Source organism: Ornithorhynchus anatinus, chromosome 2 (assembly GCF_004115215.2).
Source record: "Ornithorhynchus anatinus isolate Pmale09 chromosome 2, mOrnAna1.pri.v4, whole genome shotgun sequence".
In the NCBI taxonomy this organism is placed as follows: domain Eukaryota; kingdom Metazoa; phylum Chordata; class Mammalia; order Monotremata; family Ornithorhynchidae; genus Ornithorhynchus; species Ornithorhynchus anatinus.
The window spans coordinates 35,514,659-35,537,114 of NC_041729.1; the positions used below are offsets into that span (position 1 = coordinate 35,514,659).

Here is a 22,456-nt window from a genome sequence, read left to right on the forward strand (position 1 = left end):
ATACAATCCCAGGAAGGGCGATCCCTTTTGTTCTAAGTCTGCTCTGGCACAAGACTACTGCACACTCAGGTGGATTCCAGGAAATGGTGATCACCTTTTAGTTTTAGCCACTCAGAACAGGCACAGCAGACCTGAATCCCAATTAGCAGTGGACCTTTTACAAGGTTAACTAGTCTCAGGGTCCAGAATATGCTGCCAGGAAGCTGAGCCAGGGAGGGAGAGGTTTGAGGGTCAGACCAGCTCTGCGGGCCTTCTCTTAGTTACCTGCAGCCAGGTTTCTTCCTCAGTTACCTTTGCTCTCCTCCCTTAAACTCCAGGTTGGCTTTCTCCCCTCCCCTTCTGGTGTAATGCCAGGGGAAAGGCAGAATAGCGGCTGGGCGGTAAGCAATCTCTGCCCATTCACTGGACAGGACATTCTGATTGCCAGGACCTTAGCTGGGATTAGACCCATCTGCACATTTTCTTCATTAAATATAACTTCTGCGCTTGCATGATAAAACTTTGTAATAAATGGAATATGCTGTTTCTAAATATAAATCCAATCAGATGTTTAAGACTATCTTAAAGACTGTCTTGTAAATTCTGTGGCTCTGCTTAAAATGAAGCAAGACCCAAACCAGTTATCATTACAATTGATCGCCTATGTATGCCAAGATAGGCAATGCTTCTTTCACACTTCTTAAATTAAAGTGCAGCTTTCAGAGTAAGCTAAGACACGTATATATTTAGAGTCTAACCTAACCAAGTAAAAAGTGGAGGCTCAGATTTATTATTTCCCTGGTCTTTTGTTCCATTACACACTGGAGCTAGAGTCGATTCCATACGAAATAACACACTGGCCTCGACACCTTTACGATATCGCTGCAGGAGAGGATTTGTTAAGGAGGGAGCAGAGCCTCCAAATCCTAAATTCCAATCTCTCTTCCTTTCGCCTCATCCTAACGTGAGTTCTGCACTGACGATATCAACTAGAGATACCAAAAAACTCAACGTTCTCTACCTTCCTGTAGGTCGAGTCCAAGAAAAACAGCAAAGGGGCAGGCTCTCCTCAAGGTCCAAATTTTAACTCAGACCTGGTACACTGCAAAGGGAGAGGGCTTCCTGGGACTCCGTCTGCTATTTTCAACTGAGGGCTCTAGGCTGAGAGGGTCATTTTATGCTAGCTGTGGTCTACAGAGCTATCCACTGGTCTCATGGGAGTCAATGAGTCACTACCCTCTGCCAGAAGAGAATTGGGGACAGAAAGAGTTAGTCTTGCGTCAGGTTCTTCTTGGCGTTTTCTGGTCCTGGGCGGAGGAAGAACCCCGGCAGCAGAATTCCAAATGGACACCTATTTTACCTGCCTCTCTCCCTTAAACGCCAGGCTATCTGAACAGCGTCCAAGGGGGGAGCACACCCGTCCCTCCGCGAAGGTGTGCTCGCCGCCGCGGCGGAATCGCCCAAGTCCCAGACCGTACCTTCGTAAGCAGTCTGTGAGTGTGGTGGTTCCTGAAACGTGGCTTTCCCCGTTGACCACGCTGCCGTCGCTCCCTGGGCTCAGCGGCCAGAATGGTGTCGAAGAGCCGGGCAAGTCTAAACTGATGTCCCAGAACGGGTCTATAGTCGTGGAAACACCACTGGAAAGGGAGCACAGAGAGGAGAGAAAGGCACAGGGAAGTTTAATATGAAATATGAGCCTAACACGAAAAAAGCAACACATCTGTGAAATATGGGAAGGGAATAATTCCCGTTAGCGATGCGGAACGGCTACAATTCTACTTCCCCTCTAGAGGGCGCTCACATTGCAAAAGCGGCTCCATAATTGGGCCCGATCGTCTATTCGGGCAGCCAATTTTCAACTAGAGATTTATTAAAATTCATAAAAAGGAAAACCAAAGACTGGGGGAATGTATTGAACAGAGGCTATAAATCAGCCACTGTCTTCTTCTAATGGAATTGAGTGATTGAAGGGCAACTTGCTCTTTGGAGAGATAAGGCATGAACGTAGTTAACAGACACCTGTTTTAATAAATGCATCCTTGTATTCACAGGCAACAGATACGATAGCAGCCCTTAGTTCATTCACACTTAAGCATCCCAGGGCAAAAAGCAATTCCTTCTGAACATAGTGAACTCCAATAGCAGTTTAAATATGAAAGACTAAAACCTATTTTCAAGGAATAGCCATTCACATGGTAAAATCACATATACTCACAGAGGAAATCATCATTGGATTTGGAGGTATATAGCTTTACAGAATCAAATCGAGGATCATTATTATGTTCACTGATTTTTCACCATGAGATGAGATGGATTATAAAATTATATCTTTAAATAGAGGGCAGACAGAAACATACACGACATAGGATGTTTGGCTTGCCGTACTTCTGAATTGCTGCTTTCTCTCCGCAAGACCATTTTTAGATAGGCATCCAAATAGGAGTAGAATAAGTTGGGAAAGAGATACTGCCTCCCTGCCCCCTGACACTTACTTAAAATTTAAATTGCTTTTCTTTTTTTTCGCTCTAGAACTTTCCCCAGGAGTGACAGTTCCATGGAGAAAATCCCTCCCTACCCCTTGTGCCATCCCCATCCCCAACCCATCCATGTCCTTTCCCAGGGCCGCCCCTCAACCCCTCCCTCGGCTCTGGCCCCCCATCCACCGCCAGACCCAAACCACTCTGCGGTGGCCACTGTCCGCCCGTGGCCGGTTTAGGTTCCCCTGTTGGGGCGGGGAGACTGTAAGCCTGTCGATTAGACTGTAAGCCCATCAGTGGGCAGGGATCATCTCTATCTGTTGCCAAATTGTACATTCATTCAATAGTATTTATTGAGTGCTTACTATATGCAGAGCACTGTACTAAGCACTCGGAATGTACAAATCGGTAACAGATACAGTCCCCGCCCTTTGACGGGTTTACAGTCTAATCAAGGTACATTCCAAGCGCTTAGTACAGTACTCTGCACATAGTAAGCGCTCAGTAAATATTACTGAATGAATTCACTCCCATCTAACCCCTTCCTCTCAACCTCTCAATCCTTAACTCCAATGACCTCCTGCTCCAACCCACTGCTCTCGCTCACTCACTTGGACACATGCTTGAGCTCATCATCTCTAGTCACTGGACTACCTCTACCCTCACCAATTCTGAAATCCCTCTCTATCTGACCACAACCTCCTCACCTGCCTTCTCTCCAAAGCATCCACTCCTTGGACATCTGACATTGTCACCTTCCAGAAACCTCTGATCTTCTGACTCCCTCCAATTCTTCAAAGTCATAATGCTCCATTTGGCCTCCCTATTCAAACTATGTGCTCTTAATGCACATATTGATGCTAATAATAATTGTGTAGCACTCACTAGGTGCCAAACACTACACTAAGCACTGGGGTAGATACAAGATTATCTGCCCACATGAGGTTCAGTCTAAATGGGAGGGAGAACAGGATTGAATCCCCATTTTGCAGGTGAGGGAACTGACTTACGAGAATTTAAGTAATTTACCCAAGGACTCACAGAAGTGGAATCAGCATTAGAACCCAGGTCCCTTGACTCCCAGGCCCACGCTCTTTTCACTAGGCCACGCTGATTCTTATGCCCATAACATCACCTCTCCACTAAGCTCAACTTCCTCACACACCCTGTCCTTTCGCTGGTCTCATACCATTAATCCGCAACCTCTATCTCCTCCACAGTACACTTCCTCCTCTTCTGTGCTCGAGATGCAGAGCGCTGCTGGTGGAAATTGACACCAGGCTGACCTCTTCCATCTTAAATTCATCTCACCTGCTTAAATTCTGCCCTCTCCTCTGCCCGGCAATAATACTTGTCCCTCCTTATTGATTCTACGACCACTGCCTGCCTGCACCACCTGTTTCAGACATTTAACTCCCTCCTCAAGCCCTCTGTTCTCCCACCACTCCAATTCTTTCCCATACTAACCAGGCCATATACTTTTATAGAACCAAAACACCTGCCCCTTCCTCCTTCCCTTCCTGATGGCCATCTTCATCCGTTCACCTTACAATGACTTCTTCCCCACTGCTTTCGCACTTGCTCAAGTATCCCCTATCCTAAAAAAAACCCCTTCTTTGAACTCACAACTCCCTCCAGTTATTGCTCCAAATCCCTACCATTCCTCTCGAAACCCTCATCGACCCCATCCAATCTAGTTCCCATCCCCTTTGTGTCACAGAAACTACCCTCTCTAAGGAAACCTCTTCTTTCTTCTACTCCATCCTAACCCACTTGATCTCTCAGATGCCTTTGGCACCGTGGACCACCTCCTTCTCCTTGAAACACTATCTAAACCTGGCTTCAGTGAAACTGTCCTTATCTGGTTCTCCTATTTCTCAGTTTCTTTTGCAGGCTCCTCTGCCTCCCAGTGTCTAAAAGTGGACAGTTAAGTCTCAGTTCTGGGTCTCCTATTCTTCATCTTCATCGATTCCTTTGGAGAACTCATTCACTTCCATGGTTTCGACTGCCATCTCTACACGAATGATTCCCAAGTCTACCTCTACCTCTAACCCTGACCCCTCTCCTTCTCTGCAGACTTGCATTTCCTCCGACTTTCAGGACATCTCTATCTGGATGTCCTGCCGACAACTCAAACTGACCACGTTCAAAGCAGAACTCCTCATTTATCCACCCAAATCTTGTCTTCCCCATGTCTTTCCCATCACTGTAGACTACACCACTATTCTTCCTATCTCGCAAGCCCTTAACCTTGGCATTTGCCTCAACTTATCACTCTCATTCAAGTCACATATTTGATCTGTCACCAAATTCTGTTGGGTCTGCTTTCACAATATCACCGAAATCCACCCTTTCCTCTCCATCCATACTGGTACTAAATTGATCCAAGCTCTTATATCCCACCTTGAATACTGCACTAGCCTCCTCATTGTCCTCCCTGCCTCTCCCCACTCCAGTCCATACTTCCCTATGCTACCTGGATCATTTTTCTAAAAAAGTACCATCCACATCTCTCCACTCTTCAAGAACCTTCAAGTGGTTGTCCACCCATCTCTGCAAAAACCAGAAACTCCTTCACTGGCTTTAAAGCACTCAACCACCTTGCCCACTCCCACCTTGACTCCCTGATTTACTGCGACAACCCAGCCAGCACATTTCCTTCCCCTAGTGCCAACCTACTCATTGTACTTTGATCTTGTCTATCTTAAAGCTGATCTCTTGCCCACGTCCTCACTATTTTAATTTATTTCTATGGCATTTATTAAACACTTCCTATGTGCCAGGCACTGTTCTAGGTGCTGGAGTAGATACACAGTAATCATGTTGGACATAATCTGTGTCCCATGTGGGGTTCACAATCTTAATCCTCACTTGACAAATGAGGTAACAGGCACAGAGAAGTGAAGTGACTTGTTCAAGGTCACACAGCAGACAAGTGGCAGAGCGGGGATTAAAACCCAAGTCTTTCTGACTCTCAGGTCTGGTCTGGGCTCTAGCTACTATGCCATGTAGCTTCTCAATATGGCCTGGAACTCCCTCCCACTTCATATTCAACAGGTCACCACTCTTCCCAACTTTAAAGTTTTCCTTATTAAAAATCACATTTCCCCTTCAAGAAGTCTTCCCCAAATTAAGCCCTCTTTACCGCTACTTGGTCTCCCTTCTATTTTGCCTATGCACTTGCTATTCACCCCACCTTCTTCCCCATAGCACTTATGTACAGATCCATAGTTTACTGATTTACAGATCCATAATTTATTGATTTTAATGTCTATCTCCCACTCTACATTTTCAGAGCCTTGGGGATAGTGAGTGGGTCTACTGACTCTGTTGTACTTTAGTTCCCCACACACTTAGTACAATGGGTATTGTTCATGTTGATGTCAAAAATATAGAATGGGAAAATAGGAAGGTGCGGGAAGTCAAATTTAAGATGTTATGGAAGAGACTGAAATCCAGCATTCCCAAGGAAGCAGACTCTGAAATGCAGGCATAGATTTAGACTCAGTGTATGCTTACTATGAGCTCTGAGAAGGGGGTTTGCTATTAGCTCTATTATCCTCTTACTCTTAATCAATCGGTGGTATTTACTGAGCATCTGCTGTGTGCAGAGGACTGTCCTGAACGCTTGGGAGAGTATAATGTTACAGAGATATATCCTATATTATGTTCTTCTACCTACTATGTGTTCACAAGTCTTTCCATTTTACTTCTTTATTCCCAAGCAGTTGGCACAATTCTCTGCATATCGTAGGCGCTCGATACTGATGATGATGATGATGATGAACTGGAGGAGCTTTTGGGGACAAGAGGAACTTGTCTGAGAAAAGCAAGCTCTATCTGAAATAAAATGGCCCTGGACTATTAGCACCGAAAATGAAGAACAGAGCAGCACTCGTTACACTGGGGAGAAAGCCACTGCATGAAGAAAAACACAAATCCCAGATTCTCCAGTATAGGGAGATACAGAAGTGATCTCAACTTGATAAAACTTTATAATCTTGCTGGAGAAGGAAGATATTAGACCAAAGACATCAGAGCAAGAGAAGAACATTTCATTTTAGAAGCAGCGTGGCTTAGGGGAAAGAGCACGGGCGTGGGAGTCAGAGATCATGGGTTCTAATCCCAAATTTACCCCTTATCTACTGCGTGACCTTGGACAAGTCACTGAACTTCTCTGGGCTTCAGTTCCCTCATCTGTAAAATGGGGATTAAGACGGTGAGCCCCACGAGACAACCCGATTACCGTGTATCTACCCCACCGCTTAGAAGAGTGCTTGGTACATAGTGAGCACTTAACGAATACCTTCATTATTATTTAGAAAAGGGAATTTAGAAAACATGCAGTTCTGAGGAAAATGCTCAAAGGGACAGGTAAAGACACAGGTGAACTACTAGATTATGTTTTGTAACAGCCAGGAGACCAGACTGTCCTGACCACAAAGGAAGCTTTGGTGCTAACTTTAGAGAAGCAGTATGGCTTAGTGGAAAGCACACAGGCCTGAGAGTCCTGGCTCCACCACTTAATCAATGGCATTTATTTAGCTCTTACTACGCACAGAACACTGTACTCGATGCTTGGGAGAGTACAATACAACAGAATTAGCAGACCCATTCCCTGCCCATAATGAGCTTACAGTTTAAAGGGGGAGACAGACATTAAAATTAACAAATGATTTCTAATATATAATTTAAAGAAATGTATATTTGTGCTGTGGGGTTAATGGTGGGGAGACTATCTAATGCCCAAAGGTCACAGAATGAAGTGTCTAGACGATGCAGAAGGGAGGGTGAGACGGGAAAAAGACGGCTTAATCACGCAAGGTCTCTTTGAGGAGCTGGGACCTTAATAATGCTTTGAAGATAGGAGACTGGTGGTCTGGTGTTTATGGAGGGGGAAGACGTGGGAAAGGAATTGGCAGCGAGATAGATGAGATCGGGGTACTTTGAGTAAGCTGGTGCTTCTAAGCTGTGTCACCTTGGGCAGGCCATTTACCTCTCCGTGCTTCAGTTCCCTCATCCGCAAAATAGAGATTCAATCCCTGTTCTCCCTCCTCACTGTGAACCCCATATTGGACCTGATTATCTACGCTAGTGCTTAGTACAGTGTTTGGCACACAGTAAACATTAACGATCCCACAATTATTATTTTGTTACTGATAAACCAACAGATCTGGAAGGCATTTGCCCCTCGAGTTCTGAAGGTACTCCGAGGGGAGGTTGGGAAAGAATGTACCCAGATATTTGGAAAAACATTTCCCAGGAAACCTTTGGTTCTTATTCTGTCTCTTGAAGGCAAAAACCATTTTCTGCAATCCTACAGAATGAGGAGTGAGAAAAATTGGGATTCTGAGCTCCTTAGCTTTAGTTATGTACCTGAGTATTTTCATTAATCTCACACTGTCTTTGTAGATTAAGAATCTGGCTTTTCCACTCAATCACGGTCAAAGCTGACAAGATGGCAATCCTGATCTCTGTTAATTCATGCGGCTTCCGTGTACCTACCTTGCTTGAAAACCCCACCCTGCTATTGCCTCTTCCCTTGAGGATGTCTCTTTAATTTTTTACTTGTGCGGTCAGGCATTCGTATGACAAAGTTGTTGAGGAAACAGGAGAGATAGACAACAATCTAGTTTCAGGAGAAACACAGCTAGCTAGGTCAACTACAATAGAATGTCCTTGCAGACAAGCCACAGAATGTGATCTGTTGATGGTAAGCCCTTGGGGGAACTCCTCTGTCCTGAGAGCCGCCCTAACAAAGAGGAAGGATTCTCTATGCTTTTCCAGAGTTCGTTCCAAGCAATATCCATTTATCCGAAATATGATCCGAAATAGCCCTCTTGCACTCTGCCCCTTGGACTGTACTAAAATGATAATCATTTTTAATCATGTGACTGTTTAATGGTCTCTACTGCTTCCCATCTAAAAGGTGTTGCTAATGCTCCCTTCTCAAGGCCAATAAATCTTCATCTTATAAATTACTAAAATAAGCAAAATGTTCCTAGGGCCAGTAAAGCATCAATCTCTAACATTAACTTCAAAAATTCACTAAGCTGCAATAATTTTTTTGGCAGGAATGTACGCGAGCCCATCCAATGAAAGAATGACCTTGAAGTCCATCATGTTTAGGTGACAAAGAATGAAATCTCCACTCCCCCGCCCCAAGCCTGGTGAGTCTTATTGGAATCTTTTTGGATGCTGCAAGAGAGGAAAGAAAAACACAGACAACAGCAGTTTATCCTGCTGAGACACAAAAAACCTGGGAGTTAGAAGGACCTGGGTTCTAATCCTGGCTCTGCCATGTCTGCTGTCACTTCTCTGTGCCTATTACCTTATCTGTAAAATGGGGACCAAGACTATGAGCCCCTTGTGGGACAAGGACTGTGCCCAACTGCTTAGCTTCTACCTACCCCAGAACTTAGTAAACTGCTTGGCTCATTGTACTTCCTTAACAAATATCAAAAAACCCTCAACTGGAAGAGTCGGTGTATTGGTAACTTTATTATACTTACTGGCAGACTTGACAGGTAACATCAGACTGCAGTCCACCTGTAAAGATTTGGTCTATGATGCAGTTACAGTGGTTGGGGTTGTTGGCCTTTTTCCCATTATCATCACCTATGGGGAAAAGAGAGAAAAATGAAGACAAAGGAAAATTAAACAATCACGCTTCCTTTAGGAGGATCTGCAACTTACATCTTCATGAACACACATTCAGAAATGAATACTTTAGTTTTGAAAACTGAATATCTACATGACCGGGGAAAAAGGAAAAAACAAAACCTAGGAGGAAGAGAAATGAGCTAAGTCCAAAAAAGGAAGCTTACATTTAATTTCCACTGCACTAGGTAAAAGACATCAAGAAAAAACCAAAAGGGCAGTTTGACCTTCATGACACATCAGAGAGCCTGGATCTCCAATTAACTTCCTTTTCCCATTCTCCCAAAAGATCTGTAGGTTTACACCTGGCACAGAGGCTCGTACCAAGTCTGGAGCCAAGATATTACTTTTAATTTCTCCGGCCCCAAGTGGTTAGAAGAAAAAGCTATCCTTTCACTTCGGCTGGGTAGCAACATAAATTGATATCTGTCGGGTATCCTTTTACATGACGAGCATTTCATGAGATGTTTAGAGAATTCACCGGGGTTTAAGACACAGCCTAGGCCCATGAGGAGCTTAAGGGCTAATGGAGAGACAAACACACAGGGAGGCATAAACAATTAAAAGTAGGTGAGCAAGATGAAAAGAAAAAGTACAAGCAGATTAACCAAGTGAATATGTAAAAATGATGCATAAAAGCTAACGTGACTGCTTGGGGGCGGGGGGGCACAGCAGAGGCAAAAATGAGGCTCAAAAGCTCAAGTTATCGAAAGTTTGTGAGGCCATACTAGAAAGTGTTCTGAATGCAATTCCAACTACAGTCATGTTTCAACCAGCGACACATTAGCCACATCATCTCATGCTTGCTTGAGTTGTCAGTGAATCGGCTGCGTCATTTGATGCCCCACCAGTTAGTGGCTGAGATTTCTAAGCTATTATGCATCTGCCCCATACAGTTTCTTTCTGTTTTTCCCCATAAGAAATCTACATTCCAGACTCACATCCTGGTCATCAAATGAAACCATGACTTTGGTAAGCAGTGCAGCTAATTGGACCATGGCTAGCACCTGCCTACTGATTTTATTACTGGGAACGTGATACCAAGAAAAAATACAAAATATTCAGCGTCGTAAGCGTGTCTCTAGGGAGAATAAAATTTAAAAGGGTGAACATTAAAAACCTAGATTCTCCAAAGACGATGAACACAAACATTTTGATGTCCAAGAGCACTCCGTCCTAGACAAAGTGACCATCCTAAGGAACTAGACTGGCATAAGTGAGTAAATCTTGACTGGGGACTATAAGCTCGCTCTAGACTGTAAGCTCATTGTAGGCAGGGAACGTGTCTACCAACTCTGATGTACTGTACTCTCCCAAGTGTTTAGTATGGTGTTCTGTACACGGTAACTGCTCACTGATGATGATGGGCCTTCAATGGCCAAGTACAGAGCATCTTTTTCCTCCCCTGACACATTTAACCTGGAATTTACTCAGTGTAACAGGAAACAAATGCTGATGCTGCAAGAAATTGTTTACATTTTTTCAACAAATATTTTCAACTAAGATTTGTACAATAACTCTTTGATAGGCATTATTAACATAGTTAAGTTTTCTTGGCACTGCCATTAAATATCTGGATAAAGAACAAAAAAACTTTTAATTTAAAAAAAGAACCTAAGGCATTTACAAAATTACTTTATTTTTAGACTGAGAAAAATGAAACCATCTCCAGACACGCTATGCTTCACTGAAAAATTAAGTTCTGGCTGCCTAAATGCATTTTCTTTCATTTGTTTCTTAGAGCGAACCTTGGGTTTGTCTATATTTCTACAATTTCATTTTCTAAAACCAAAGATTTTTCAGCGTGGCCTAGTGGATAGAGAAGGGGCCTGGGAGTCAGAGGGCTTGAGTTCTAATCCTGACACCACCATTTGTCTGCTGTCTGACCATGGGCAACTCACTTCACTTCTCTATGCCTCAGTTACTTCATTTGTAAAATGGGATTGAGACTGTGAGCCCCACACGGAACAGGGACTGTGTCCAACCTGATTTGCTTGCATCCACCCCAGCACTTAGTACAGTGCCTGGCACATAGTTAATGCTTAACAAATACTACAAATTATCATTATTATTATTAATAATAAAGGCATTGCTAATTAGCCAATTTATTCATGGATAAATTTTATCTGCATTGGGTTGTAATAGAATTCTGATATCCCAAATCTGGGGTCACTGTGCCCATGCAACAGACTGAAAACACGGCACAATTAAAAGCTTTCAAGTTGAAAGACACTAATAATCTGGCTGTTCAATAGAATGACTTGGTACAAAGAGCCATCTTGCTCCAAAAGTGACCCAATGCATAGGGATCAAGTTGGGGAAGTTCAGCCTGCCTAATAAGGGCCTAACCTCACACAAGATGGTAACAAGCTAAGCCAAATCCTAGGCTAAATCCTCTGCATCGATGCCCTACCAATCTATTCAGATATGGGACATGGAAGAGCTTGGCTCTGAAATATGCATCTTTTGTTTTCTGCAAAAAAAACAAACCAAAAAGCTGCAAATTGAGCTACTGGCTAGATTCTGGTTTCACTGCTCTTTCGTTTTTGTTTCACAGCAGATGCCGTGGGCCTATAAAAAAACACCAGCCTTGTCTCCAAGTCTTCAAATTTCTAAAGTTCAAACCTGGGGTACTTATCATCCCCACTAGACCCTGTAGGATTAAGATGATATGGGAAAAGTGATTGAGGAGAAAGGCTTCAATGTTGCTGGCACTGCTCAGTGTCCACCCAAACCTGGACCAGGCTTTCAAGGGGCACAGACTCCCAGATGGACCATAGAAAACTTGACCAAATGATTTTAGATGCAAACCAGGGCCTTCTGACACCGCTTCAATTTTGTGCAACTTCTTTGGCCTCGGTGTCTGTGAAAGTGGGAGGGGAGAGAAGTGAGGGATAACAATTCTCTAGCATGCTGGAATGATCTACCTGCTAGTCCGTGTTCTCCGCCTGATCCACTGGGGATGTGGAAGCTTTTCGAAAGAGTCTTAGTACTTGTGCGCTAGGGACGTGGGTGTGTGTTGGGGGGTGGTGAAGTGAGAGGGGGCTTGGAGACGTCAGTGCAGCAGAACAGTTCAGCTGGGACTGTCCTAATTTGGGGACATTTGTGGATTTTTCTACGGGAGGAGACAATGGTGAGCCACTTCCATAATTTTACCGAGAAAACTCTATGGATACACTATCAGAATGGTTGCAGATAGAGGTGGGGCGTTCTGGGAGAGATCTGTCCACGGTGTCGCTATGGGTTGGAGAAGACTCAACAGCATAAGACAAGTAGGTTTTTCTAAAATTGCCTTGGAAAGCCTACAACAATCGAGACTCCTCTGTCTATACACTAGGGCTTCCGGTCAGCCTATCCAGAATTATTTCATAAATAAACTATAGCACCAAACACTTGGAACCAGCAACAAACAACTGCAGTTACAATTGCAACGAATGCTCTCACAATATGAAGTTAGGAAATTTGCAGATTTATTATAATTAACATCATGATGCCCCCAAACCGGATCCTGTCCATAATCTGCCTAGCTTTGAAGTGTCTGTGTTTTTGGCCCGTATTGATACAAAGCCAGAGCAGTTTCAAGCAGCCAAATCAGACATTTCAGTAGCCTGCTAAGATTTGTAATTCCAGCTGTCCACTGGAATAAACTGCAAATATGCTAAAAGCTGCACAAGCATCTTACATTGTAGGTCCCTCCCGCAAAGGTCTCAACGGCGGTGGAGAGAAGGAATGGTGAGTGAGGGAAGTGCGGGGTGGAGAGGAGGGAAGGAAGGAGGAGGGAAATGGTGGCATTTGAATCAATTTCTCCAGTGACCAAGCTTGGCTCCTTGCCAGCCTGAACTGGTACCACGGAGCCTGACTGGACTGGCATCAGGCTCTCAGTGAAATTTAGGTGGGCTTAAATACTCCCCTTCGGTCCTCAAGAGCCCTCCACTCCTATTTCCGGAATTCGGGAGGCGGTGGTGGTGGGGGGAAACAACCAATTCGTGGGGCATTGCTTACTTGTGTAGTAGTGTCTGAAACCCTCAACCTAGAAGACAAAATAAAATCGTCAACTCTATGGTATTTCCACTGACAGCGTATGGATCCGAAAACTGGACCGTGAAAAAACAGGATAGAAAGAACATCGATTCTTTTGAAATGTGGTGTTGGAGAAGGCTTTTGTGAATATCACGGATGACCCGACAACTAAACAAATAGATTTTAGAGCAAATTAAAGCACAGTGGTCTTCGGAAGGCCAAATGACTGACTTAGCATATTTTGGACACTTAATTAGAAGGACTAATTCTCTGGAGAAGACACTAATGCTAGGAAAAGCCCAGGGAAAATTTGGAAGAGGCAGACCGGCAGCTAAATGGTATAGAGACTATAACAACGATAATGGAAGAACTGTCAGAAAGGTTGCGGATTATAATAATTATGGTATTCGTTAAGCGCTTACTACGTGCTGAGCACTGTTCTAAGCGCTGGGGTAGATACAGGGTAATCAGATGGTCCCACATGGGGCTCACATTTTTTTTTTAAATCCCCATTTTTACAGATGAGGTAACTGAGGCCCAGAGAAGTCAAGTGACTTGCGCTAGGTCACACAGCAGGCAAGTGGCAGAGTCGGCATTAGAACCCACGACCTCTGACTCCCAAGCCCGTGCTCTTGCCACAAAGCCACGCTGCTTCTCAGAGGACAGGACGTTCAGGAGAAGGTATATCCATGGAGTAGCTATGAATCAGAAATGACTCGACGGCACTTAATAATGAAGTGAAAAAAGAGGTTTAATTAGCAGCTAAAAGATTGCCATTCGGCATCGAATGAGCACCTCTGTTACCTCTACATCTCGATTAGTGGAAATGAATGTTTTTGATGCAAATTTAACTTAGTCTCAGTTCAGGATGTACTATCACGATTAATGGGAAAATGAGTTGTCTCTTCCTTGTACATGAAGCTCAGTGTTTATGATTTTCTCTTCTTAGTATGTCCTTACTACCTGGGGCGGGAAACACTTGCTGCTCCTCAGGTGTGGAGTGGCTGGAGCTGAGGTGAGGTTGGGGGTGGGGAAGGGGAAGAGAGGAAGAAGAGAGGGAATGGGTACATCTGACCCTCTGCACGAGGGGGAAGAAGTTGAGGCAGTAGAAATTTGGCAAAACCCCAAAAGTTTGGTAAGACTTTTCATCACCCTTTACCACCCCTCATAAATTTGATTTAAAACAAATTCTGTGCATTCCATTTATATGGAATAAAAATGCTGTCTTAACTGATATCCAAAATGTTTTTGGAGCCTTTTATGAGTCCTTTCCCTTGGAATTAAGAAATTGTTTCTTTGCCAGCACTAAATAAGCTTGTAAACTGGAATGACTCCAGTTCAGTTCTATTCAGACCTCATAAAACTTACATCTGTTTTAAACTTGGCAGGACATGTTCTCCTAACCCCAAACTGAATGCCTCTTGGCAGTAAGAAAGTCTTTCAGTTCGCCTTTAAAATGACAACGTGACAGTGAAATTTATGGATTTATATTACTGCCAATAGGAAAAGTTCTCAAAAGGTTTCTTAAGTTCTATTTGCAGTTCACTGGTAACATTTTGATTTTAATCCTCTCCATCTACCCCGACTCCTCTGACGATGAGACCACAGTTTTTATGAATTTATCAGGTCTTCCTTTCACAGCTGTGGAATGGCTAAAGGTAGCCACTTATTAGCCTAAGAGAATGAAAATGTCCCCTTTTCAATTATATACTCGTGTATGTTCACTGAGGAGGGAATCGCAAAAGAAAATGCTGTACAATTTTCCCACTGAAAAATAGATGGACACTGCCCATTCTCATCGCTTCCCTCTACGTCAGGTTAGAGGAGGAAGAAGCGAGGCTGGTGAAGGAAGCAGTCTTCTACATATTGAAAATAGTCAACCTACATCTGAAACAGAAAAAACTACAAAACCAGTGATGTGTACGGCTGAAGTTAAGGTCATTCGGTACTCCATTTGACATTTTCATCACATCCCTATTGATTGTCACTTTCTTTTAGAGGTTCTGGGTCATGGGTTCTAATTCTGGCTCTGCCACATGTCTGCTGAGTGACCTTGGGCAAGTCACTTCACTTCTTGGTGCCTCAGTTACCTCATCTGCAAAACGGGGATTAAGGCTGTGAGCCCCACGTGGGACAGGGACTGTGTCCGATTGATTTGCTTGAATCCACCTCAGCACTTAGTACAGTACTTGGCACATAGTAAGCGCTTAATACCACTATTATTATAGGTTGGTAATAAAAATTTTTTTAGAGATATTGGCCACATTGCAGAGGTTTCTGAGTATTCTGGGGTTGGGGCTAATACTTTTTATTAGGGAAAAAAAAATCCCTCCCTCCCCAATTTTATGTGAGCGCACTGTGGGCAGGGATTGTTTCTATTGCTATACTGTACTTTCCAAGTGCTTAGTACAGTGCTCTGCACATAGTAAGCACTCAATAAATGTGACTGAAGGAATGAATTATTAAGCAGGCCTTGGGGGAAAATTTTTTACCATTAAATAGCTTGGATTTTGAGTGAATTGGAGACCTCATTGGCCCAACTTTAGAACTGAATGGAATTGAGAAGAATTTTTTATAGGAAAAAGTTAATTAAATGAGTGTGGTGCTTTCAACTAAAAAAAAGTAGATGATGAGCTTAGATAAACTTCAAATGGCCATTATAAAGCGGATGAGTCTTCAAAATGCCCTTTTTTATACTTTAATAAAAACTGGGATTATTCTGGTCACAATGGTATTTGAGATTGTACAACAGAGATACAACTCCACAGTGTGGCAAACCTGATGTCAAAGTACAAACCCAAGACACTGTGTACAGTCTCTAGGGCAGCTTTGGGTCGTTCAGGGGACCCACACCAGGTGCCCCTGGAGAATCTGATGGGGCTGATTCTGGGGATCTCTCTTGCCCCAAAGGATTCCATGGGGGGAACCTATTTTGGTTCAGATTCCTTCATCCTTCCCAAATCCACTGGAATTCTGTGGGAGCCCTGAACCCAGCAATTGGATTCAGCACCACCCCATTCACTGTGGGGCTTCAGGAACACATCCTCCAGACCCCCCTCAAATATTGGGGGCAAAGCTCAGAACCTTTCAAATCAAAAAGGGTTTGAAGAGTGGCAGAGGGCTTGTCCACGGCTGGTTGGTTCTTAGCCAAACGGGAACTCTATCGATTAAGTAGGGTGGCAAAATAAAGCCGACTGCTTTGGGTCGCGTTGCTTTTGGAATACTTATTATATGAAAAATGGGGGAAAATTATATTCATGAAATCCAGGCTATTTCGTTTTTTCCTTCCTAGAAATTATGTGTGGGGTGAAATATTCTCTGCTGTTCATCTGGATATTTGTATTCTTGTAGCCGGGCAAGGAGAACTGCCATTTTCAAGGAAATTAAGAGTGCACTGGGAGACTTTCACAACCCAACTATTCAGGAACAGAACAGTTAGGGAGATGGAAAAGCTGAGTGATGTTTGCACTCAATTTATGAGCTGCCTTTAATGACCAACTTACAATTCCAGTCCTCTAGGTGGGTTACTCAGCCAAAAGCCTGGTTTTGCAGGCTTGGGACAGTTCTGCCTTTACGATGCAAGTGAGAGCAATGGAAAGAAGTTACTACAGAGTCTGAAAACCAACTGAATACTTTCGATTTCAGGTCTGAAATCCAGTGACAACCATGATATGGAAATTGTTTTACCACACTTTCAATTAATCTCATAGGGCCACACTGTATTGAGTAACTTTCTTTTGTTTTAACCAACTAGACTGACACTGCTAGCTTGTCCCGGTAGAAATACCTGGCTGAGACAGATTATGCAAAATGAAAGCTAACCATTCAAACTGGGCTTCTGACTATTAGAAGGCTAAAATGGGAGGCCTGTGACTGAAATTGAGGATTTTCATGCAGAGAGGAGTATTTCTACTCTGCTTTTTGCTTGGCCCCAAACCAATCCGGAGGAACAGCAAATGGAAAGAATCAAAGACATGAAAAATTTGGGCATATATTTCTCGGGGTGGGGAAGGAGGGAGCTTAACTGAAACTTAGATTTTCTTCACCGTAGTACACTGCATTAGATGTTAAACCCAAACTATTACCATAACTTTCTTTAGATGGTAGAATTTCTCTTGTAAAATAAGAAAATAACGAGAGCAAGCAGGGGTCATCCATTATTTCCTAGGCCCATGGACTCTCTTGGCCTTCCTCTCCCACCTACAATTGATAGTACGTTGCTTATACATCTACTTATGGCTTATATGGAATACATATATTCAAGAAATGCTAGTATGATCTACCCTTTAATTCCATTGCCTTCCAAAACAAAATAGGACCGCGCCATTTTCTGACTCTAAATAAAAAGACTGCTCCATTATTATTCTTTAAAAATATCATAACAACAACAAAATTTCCAACTGTCATTTTAGGCACCATATCACCGTCACGACTGTCAAATGACATCAAATCCAATCCACGAAATATACCAAGCTTCACACTCCGGCAAAAAAAAAAGTCAATTGCATATGCAAAGGAAGGACATGGAACTCTCTTATGGGGAACAATATAAAACAGTCACAAAAAACCTTGTTCTTCAAAGAATGGGCAGATACTGAATTTGATCAGTTATCCTGTGCCATGGTGGAGATAATGGTGGTAGGCGGGGCGGGGGAGTTCATGAAGAACTCCGAATTTGGGAAGATTTGTGTTGGAAAACTCACCCTTCTTTTGACACCACGTCAGTGTGCACAACTGTTTCTTCTGACACCATATCGTGCTATATCCAGACAGATACGTGTTGTTGGAAGAACATTCCCTAATTCTAGCATTGCATTCTAGCCCAAACATGTGGTGAAAACGTGTAGTATGGCAGGACTGACTGTATTTACAGTGTCAAGCCACACCGGCAAGAAAGAAACCATATAGTAAGCATTATCAGTACAACCGGCAAACATTAGAATTTGGCTTGCAACAACTTTCTTGAAGGATTTTTAAAAATTCTGAAGTGGAACTCAATGGATTTTAAAAAATTGAATGATATTAATATGAATATTCACCTTCAGGATCTCCCATTTAATCCCCACACAAATGGCTTTTTATCACCTAGCCTTTCACTGCAGGGGTTTTCTAAATATCACCATCAGCATTAATTTCAGAATCTACTTGAGAAAGTCACAAGAAAGCACTTTGAGGGGAGTCTAAGTTCACTTCTCCTGATAGTATGGTTTGCTTCTCAAAAAGTGGATTAATTCAGGTAGAAAATTTGTGCTTTGCTCATTGAAACTGAAGCGTTTTGTTTAAAGACCTTAGATGGAATCACGATGTGAAGATTGTTCGATTTCATCTTTACAAATTATTGCCGAAGAATTCACTCCTCATTTACTCATCTCTGGGGGACTGATCATTTTTGCATTCGTCTGGATGCTCAACAGCATCAAAAACAGAACTAAGAGAGACGCCTGGAGGCCATGTGGTGGTGGTGGTGGGGATGGAGACGGGGGCAGGAGGGGGTTCTGTGGGGACCAAAGGTTCTAAGCACCAGCTCGGACCAACTTAAACTGGCTCAGCCTCAGTCCCAACTCGCTCCCAGGTGGGATGGAGGAAGACCAACGGGGTCTCATGACACCTATCGCACACGAGTGTCACCCCCGGGGCCTCGACATGCATGCCCCACCTTCTCAGCCAACAAACTGTGCTCGACGGATAGGTCCCAGCCAACCCCGAGGTCCTCCGACTCGATCCGGTTCCGCACCATCCCCCTGCCTTCGGGCAGGCTTCGCCCGAACTGTTTCTGCGCCGCAAGTGTTCACTGAAATCAGCAGTTTGATGATTTGATAGATTTGAAGACTCATGGATTCAATCTCTCTGAAATGAGGCTCTGCCATCTGAAGTGGCCGAAGGCGCCACAGTGCTGCCCAGCCACAGAGACTCTTGAGCAAAGGAGGAAGATGGATGACGGCATACTCTTCCATTGTGACATTGCACCGATGGCCTCTTTTCGAAAACAAAAATCTCAAACACCTAGTCCTTGTCTAAAAGACTACATGGCTTACCCCTAGAGTGATTCGCTCCATTGTTGTTACACACATTCTACAATCACGCTTTGTACTCTCCAGGGCTACATAAAGGTCTTCCTTTCATCTCAATTAGTAAAGCATTGGTCAATAAGACTGACACGATGGGTTTGTCCTTCACCCCACTATGCTACAGGGAATTGTAGAATCTTATTCCGCATCAAGAAATCCCAGCAGCGTTCACCTTTCGGGGCTGTAAATCAGAATTTCCTGAGTTAACACTAGATACATTTTGCACTATTGTGGAGAGGAACTGAAAAGCCTTTTACCTGCTAAGTTCATGATCCTGGGTTTCCCCTGTACTGCTGATGGCATCATTGACGCCAAAACAACGTTGGCAGTTTTATTCCTTACATTGTCCTGATGTTTTGCAATATCAACTATAGCAGGAAAAGCAAAGAACTTTGAACTCTTGTGTTGGCAGAAAAAGAGCAACTGATCCTAAGAATTTTGCTTTACATTTGTCACTTTAAGTGTATTTTTACTGTACTGAAATTAGGGATTTGAAGTCTTACAGCAAGAGCAGTTTAATTCACCCTTTAAGAAAATGTGTTTAAAAATTTTATAGCAAATGAAGTCAATCCCATAAAAAGAATCACAGACCACCACCAAACCACCCAAAACTCCAAAATCCATTAAAAGCCCCATTCAAACTGCTATCGATGTAAATTAAGTACAAGCACACAATATCACACACTGTAGGACCCTCAACTTCAGGAAGCCTGAACTTTTGACACTCACCACAGCACCACACTAGAGAAAAAAAAATCAAAAAGACTTCAAGAAACCTCATGCAAGCAGATTGTAACCTGATTTCCAGAGTCGTTTTTGACTCAAAGACAATCATATAAGGGCACGTTAGTGGCTCAAAACCAACATGCTTGCTGTTCAACGTGGGTGAGGTGGCAGAGAGAAAGAGCAACTTGGCTGCTTTCAAAAGTAAACCAAGTAAGAATTTACAGAATATAATTTAGGGTTTGGATTTTTAAGGTTTTACTTAATTTAATTAGATTTCTTTCTATCCTCCGAACGTTAAAAAAAATTACGTTTAAACCCTTAACAGCGGAAAAAAAGCACTTCAAAAACATTAACCTACTTTTTTATTCTTGAGGGAATGGGCAGCACACTGGTCAGCTATGCTTAACCCTTGTATTCACATGAGCATTCTTTTCCCTTCAACACAGAGCCCTACTTCTAACTCAAGATTTGGACCGATGCCAGAATTTGATTCTCTACATTCAGCAAAGACTGAATTAACATCCTTATTTATGCCAACAGGTAGCAGTGATGGAGAGGGTTTCTTTAAAACGTCTGCATCACTTGCAAATGCCAGAAAAGTCTATTTTCGCTGAAGAAACTCTTACAGTGCAGATGTGACTACATGTGACTCTTAACGGCTAAAATAAAGCCCTCAAACCTTTGACGTTTTAAAAGTTTCAAACCCCTTTCACCCAGACAAAAACTAAAATGACAGAACTGCTCCCTAAGTTATATTTAACCCCTCAAATCCATATCTTTACTGTCACGTAAAACAGAAATTTCCATATGTCCTCATCTCCCTCTCCTCCTTTCACTTTTCATGACGCTGGGCACTTTTCCAGGAGAAATAAGGATAAACTGCTTCGAGGACATGAAAGCACACCGTTCACAGGAAGTCTCACCAGCACACTTTACCTAGACTTTTCTTTTCCATCTTGAGGAAAAGTTCCCTTCCCTGCATCCCAGCAGAAGCAACGGGACAAAATGAATTGCTAGCCACAGGCTGGCTTACCTTTGCAATGTCTGTGAAGCACATCTAATGCAGCAATGAGGAACTCGTGTGCATCTTGTTGCTCGTACCCTGCTAAATGTCGTGCGTGCGTCCATACCAGGTGCAATAACCTATATGGAATGTGAGGAGATCGGTGCCCAGAGTAAAACTGCTCAAAGAAAAGAAAAATTTACAGTGAAAATGTTATACTTTGTGCTCCAACCATAAACATGTAGCAGACCGCCTGGAGTTAGGGTAGCTAGTTTGCTGATGGAAATGGTTTCCCATTCGGTTTTATTATAAACCTAAAGTAGCTTGCTAGAATGAAAAACACTGGACATTTTAAAATTGAGTAACTTTTGTATCCCTGCTTCGCATAGCCTAGTTTCCTAGTTGAAGTAGATGAGTCTGAGTGAAGACTTGCTCTGTGCACTGCCTAAATATCATAATGAAATTCGCCAGAGTAGCATATGCTAGGACATACAGGTCTGTGGCAGAGGGGAGCCACAACTAGCTTGATGTGGGCAGGAAGCAACTCTGTTGTACTCTCCCAAGCACTTACTAGAGTGCTCTGCGCACAGAAAGCGCTCGATAAATACCACTGCTGCTGATGATACCCCTATTGAGAGCCCAGATTGAGATGTCCTAACAGAACCACGACTACCTTAAGGGTGAGGGTTGAGTATTTCTGCTGAAGTTGTCTAGTGGCCCCTAGGCCTTTGGGTAACATTCCTGGGCATAAATGCAGTAGCTAAAAATCACCTTAAAAAAACCTCCCCAAAATAAACCAATTTAGAAGGTATGTCAGACCTAAAAGTGTCAAAAGTATGGTTGAAGTTAATTTGGACTTGAATGTCCGCTTCTCCACAGAACTTGGGTTCAGATCTTTATATTTTTAGTTCTTTCTGTAATTTATTTTAGTGCTTACCTCCCCTGCTAGATTGTAAGCTCCCTCACTCAGAGATCATTCCTTCTAATTTCACTGTACTCTCTTTAGCCACAAACTCTCTCCATTCAGTTCCTGATCATGCCAGTTGTTTCTCTTTAGGAATGACCTTTAGTTTACAATAGTAAAGAAATACAACGGGATTCCTGAATCATCACCCTTCCCCTCCCCTACGTTCTTCAGATATATCTTTCCAATAGCGTCATCTCCAAACGTGATGGAACTTCTACCGAGGCTTAAATATCAGTTGGGTTGCTGAAATTTTATAATACTCTCTTTCTGTTGGGAAATGAAACACATATCAGCCTTCGAAAACTCTGTTAGTCTCACAACTGTGAATATAATTTTTACTTCAAGAATGTACTGGACCTATTTCCCTTGGGTTTCCCCCCCACCCTTTTTCAAAATCCTCAGAGGAGAGCAGCACAAATTAAGCAAGAAATGTTAATCTCGGGGGATGTGAAAGAGAAAAGCTGGCATTAAAGAGAAAAAGAGTCAACTGGTTCCATCTTTGGAATCAATCTTGCACGCTATCCATGGACTATCCTGTAGCGAGGATTCTTTTCCT

The 22,456-nt window shown here is 43.0% G+C and overlaps 1 protein-coding gene across 13 annotated transcripts in view; it reads right to left on the reverse strand.

Annotated features, from left to right (window-relative positions):
- USP22 (ubiquitin specific peptidase 22) overlaps nucleotides 1-22,456 on the reverse strand; it is a 252,394-nt gene that overhangs the window by 18,853 nt on the left and 211,085 nt on the right. For 8 of the 13 annotated variants that reach the window (XR_005659710.1, XM_029052304.2, XM_029052305.2 and 5 more), the window contains 4 exons: nucleotides 20,964-21,111; nucleotides 19,462-19,572; nucleotides 8,969-9,074; nucleotides 1,458-1,616 (listed from right to left, as the gene is read on the reverse strand). Coding sequence is in view for 12 of the 13 variants with exons in the window: in XM_029052304.2 (XP_028908137.1) it covers nucleotides 1,458-1,616; nucleotides 8,969-9,074; nucleotides 19,462-19,572; nucleotides 20,964-21,111 (524 nt within the window). In the remaining variant the exon portion in view is untranslated. The remainder of the gene's footprint in view (nucleotides 1-1,457; nucleotides 1,617-8,968; nucleotides 9,075-19,461; nucleotides 19,573-20,963; nucleotides 21,112-22,456) is intronic. The other 5 variants (XM_029052315.2, XM_029052314.2, XM_029052308.2 and 2 more) reach the window with 1 other exon arrangement.